This window comes from Bidens hawaiensis, unplaced genomic scaffold (genome assembly GCF_021521415.1).
Source record: "Bidens hawaiensis isolate Kalapana, Puna unplaced genomic scaffold, B.hawaiensis_p1.1 tig00025093_1, whole genome shotgun sequence".
Classification (NCBI taxonomy): domain Eukaryota; kingdom Viridiplantae; phylum Streptophyta; class Magnoliopsida; order Asterales; family Asteraceae; genus Bidens; species Bidens hawaiensis.
This window is the reverse complement of record NW_027493991.1, coordinates 94,724-98,458: the sequence shown is the minus strand read 5'-3', so window position 1 is coordinate 98,458 and position 3,735 is coordinate 94,724. Positions and strand designations below refer to the sequence as shown.

Genomic DNA, 3,735 nt, shown 5'->3' with positions numbered 1-3,735 from the left:
GTTATATAACTACCTGGTAGTTATATACTAACTTATAACTGCCTTATATTTACATCAAGACCCTCTTAATTTACAAATGTTGCATAAAGCACCTAAACCATACTTTATACTAATTACAAATTTCACCCGCAACATTGTATCAAACTTGATCACACAATTAAGGCCAACATTATTATCTTTTTCTTGCATTTCTTTTATGTAACATACTTTAACATAATTGAATGCAGAAAACAGAGAAGACTTCAGAAATCAAGCAAGAGATTGTCAGGGAGGTGTGTGAAGAGACTAGCTTAGAAAAAGCTGAATTTGAAAGTGTGAAACTTTCTGATACTTCCAATGTGGAGATAAACGAGAAAGAGAGAACGACTTTCAAAGATGACGATCAAGAGATCAAGATATCAGCAAAAAGCGAAGGTAATGACAACATTACAAGCTCACAGAATGAAGAATCTGAAGAAGCCAAATCTAGTGCTGAAACAATAGAAGATACAGAACATGCCATTGACACCAACAGCACAACACAAATAGAGTCCACTGAAGAAACTATAGAAAAGAATGGCGAAAAGGCGATAGAGAATGACAAGAATGAAATAATGAGCAGAGAAATAGGTGTTGAAGAGAAACTAGAAGATGTTTGCAGCTTAGCACAAACAGAACCGAAAGGACAAACTATAGAAAATAAAGAAACGAATGAAGAGGCTATAGGCAATGAAAAGGAACAAGAATCATCAGTAGCAGAAATCCAAGGTGGCAGGAATGATTTTGTAAGCTCGCGGGATGCATACAACGACGACACAAAAGAAACAACAATTGGTCAAGATGCCACTACACCGGTTCACTTTGAGGAGGTGTTGGATGCAAAAGCAACAACTAATGCGATCACCGGGGAAGAAGTAGAGGACAAATCAATTCATGTTGAAGAGGTAACTTATGTTCATCCTAAGTTCCTTCTAATTATCCCAAAAGTTTTTACGCGTACATCATTTCAACTATATCTCGCAATGCATTAATACTTAGCATCTATATGTATGTTATCATGTTTCGTTTCTTTCATTCTTCTTATATACTAAACAAGTAAACATACATACTTCATATAGGCAAGTGAGCAAAGTGAGAATGAAACAAAAGACAAAATAGAACAACATGAAGAAAGTGTCAACAAACATGTATACTCTTCTTCAAAAGCCGTTGAAGAAAGTATTAAAGAAGAAGCAGCAGATGCAGGGAACAAGGAAATAGAATCTAAACTAGAAGTAGAAAACCAAGCTGACGGTATAGAAGATAGAACCAAGATCAAGGATGAGGCCGTCTTGACTGAAAAGGTATGTTGGAAAAAAAACCAAACTTAAGCTGACAGTAATATGTAGTTACTTTTTATTTGCTTATCCGCACTATTCTGATGCTTAAACTATAATACCGTACTATGAATCTCGTATATATGTTTTACTTGTTGATTCTTGTAGTAAATATAATCTAACTATATAAAACATTTGATTTAGATACCGTTGGAGCTTGGACAACCTAATGAACAAATTGTTGAGGTCCACCCATGTCTTAGTGAAAATCCAGAAGATGAGATCAAGGAGGACTTACCTCATGAAAGCGTGGAGGATATAAATGATAGTACTACTAAAGTAGAAAAAGGCGCATTAGAGCACGAACCCGTTGAAGAGCATAGTGGTCAAGATTAAGTACCAAAAGAAAACGTCGCTGATTTAATTACAACAGAAGTAGAGCCTCAAGAAGATATCACACCTTCCATTTCATTAGAAGCTTCAACAAAAGATCTTGAAACCGTTTCTGAACCAAATACAGAAGAGTCGGTGCTGAAAACAGAGTGCTCTATTTCAGAAACAAAAACACACTTAGATGAAGTAAAAGAAACTGTGACGGAAGAAATTTCAAGTGATGAGGTTAGCAAAAATAAAATCAAATAAAAAAAAATGCAGTGTCCTTACTATTATTTGTAGGACCAGGAGATTACGATTCAACCGACAATCAAGAACATAACAAAGAAGAAGAAGAAGAACAACAAGGATAACCCGAAACACAAACTTTATTGATCGAACAAGATACAATACAAATGTTTACATTGAGCATCTATTTATAGTTTTCCTCATGGCGGTTAATTAACCACCCCTGACGGTTATATAACTACCTTGGCAGTTATATAGCTACCTGATAGTTATATCCTATCTTATAACCGTCAATACCCGTCTTATATTTACATCAAGACTCTCTTAACTTACCAATGTTGCATAAAGCACCCTAACCATACTTTATACTAATTATAAATTTGACCCGCAACATTGTATCAAACTTGATCACATAATTAAGGCCAACATTATTATCTTTTTCTTGCATTTCTTTTAAGGTTATGTAACATACTTTAACATAATTGAATGCAGAAAACAGAGCAGACTTCAGAAATCAAGCAAGAGAATGTCAGGGAGGTGTGTGAAGAGACTAGCTTAGAAAAGGCTGAATTTGAAAGTGTGAAACTTTCTGATACTTCCAATGTGGAGATAAACGAGAAAGTGAGAACGACTTTCAAAGATGACGATCAAGAAGTCAACGTATCAGTAAAAAGCGAAGGTAATGACAACATTACAAGCTCACAGAATGAAGAATCTGAAGAAAAAGAAGGCTTGCAAGAAAAGAATGACCACAATGAAGGTAATGAAGACAACTTCATTAAAAGTGGTGAAGGTGTACATGAAGATACCGAAGAAACCAAATCTAGTGCTGAAACAATAGAAGATACAGAGCATGCCATTGCCACCACCAGCTCATCACAAACAGATCCCACTAAAGAAACTATAGAAAAGAATGGCGAAAAGGCGATAGAGAATGACAATAATGAAATAATGAGCAGAGAAATAGGTGTTGAAGATGAAAGAATAAAAACTCTCTCTTAATTTCATTAACAAATTTACAACATTATAAATAGGAAAACTAGACTAGTTACAAGGAGATAAATACGGTAACTTACAACTAATCTTTGACTATACAATTTGAATTAAACGTGGTAAAGAGTGATTCCAGGAGATATTGGTGGATGGTTATTGACTTTGGTGATTTGTTTTATTTTGGAAAATATTACGGTTGTTACCCCCCGGCAAGCGAAATGGCGGTGGATGAACTCTAAGCAAATCTCGAAAATGTTCAAACAAAGGTCTCGGCAAGCTTTTCGTAAAGATATCCGCAAGTTGAAGCTTGGTAGGAATAAACTTGGTGTGTAGCTTCCCGGACATGACTAGTTCCCGAACAAAATGATAATCCAAATCTATGTGTTTAGCACGCTTGTGAGAGACGGGATTTTGAGACATAAACAAAGAACTTCTATTATCGCATAATAGGGTCGGCCGAGACTTGGGTAGAGCATGCAGTTCCTGTAATAAATGAGTAATCCAAACTATTTCAGCTGCAGCATTCGCCATTGCCCGATATTCTGATTCGCAACTTGAGCGTGACACTGTTGGCTGTTTCTTTGCACTCCATGAGACCAAGTTTCCACCGAAGAAAATTGAGTAACCATAAGTTGACCTTCGGGTTTCAATGCACCTAGCCCAATCCGCATCCGAGTAGCCTAAAATGGAAGCCGTGGTTGGTCTAGTAAAAACTAAACCGTGAGAGATTGTTCCTTTGACATAACGAATAATGCGTTTAACCAGTTGAAAGTGATGATCGGTTGGAGAATGGAGGTATTGACAGGCTTGATTAACGGCATATGAA

At 36.2% G+C, this 3,735-nt stretch overlaps 1 protein-coding gene across 1 annotated transcript; it reads left to right on the top strand.

Moving 5' to 3' along the window:
- The first annotated feature begins 221 nt into the window (after positions 1-221).
- LOC143570831 (uncharacterized) lies at positions 222-1,691 on the top strand. Its single transcript, XM_077056375.1, has 3 exons — positions 222-848; positions 1,098-1,322; positions 1,500-1,691. Exons 1-3 carry the CDS (start codon positions 222-224, stop codon positions 1,689-1,691), a joined length of 1,044 nt encoding a protein of 347 aa, XP_076912490.1.
- Positions 1,692-3,735: the final 2,044 nt, after the last annotated feature.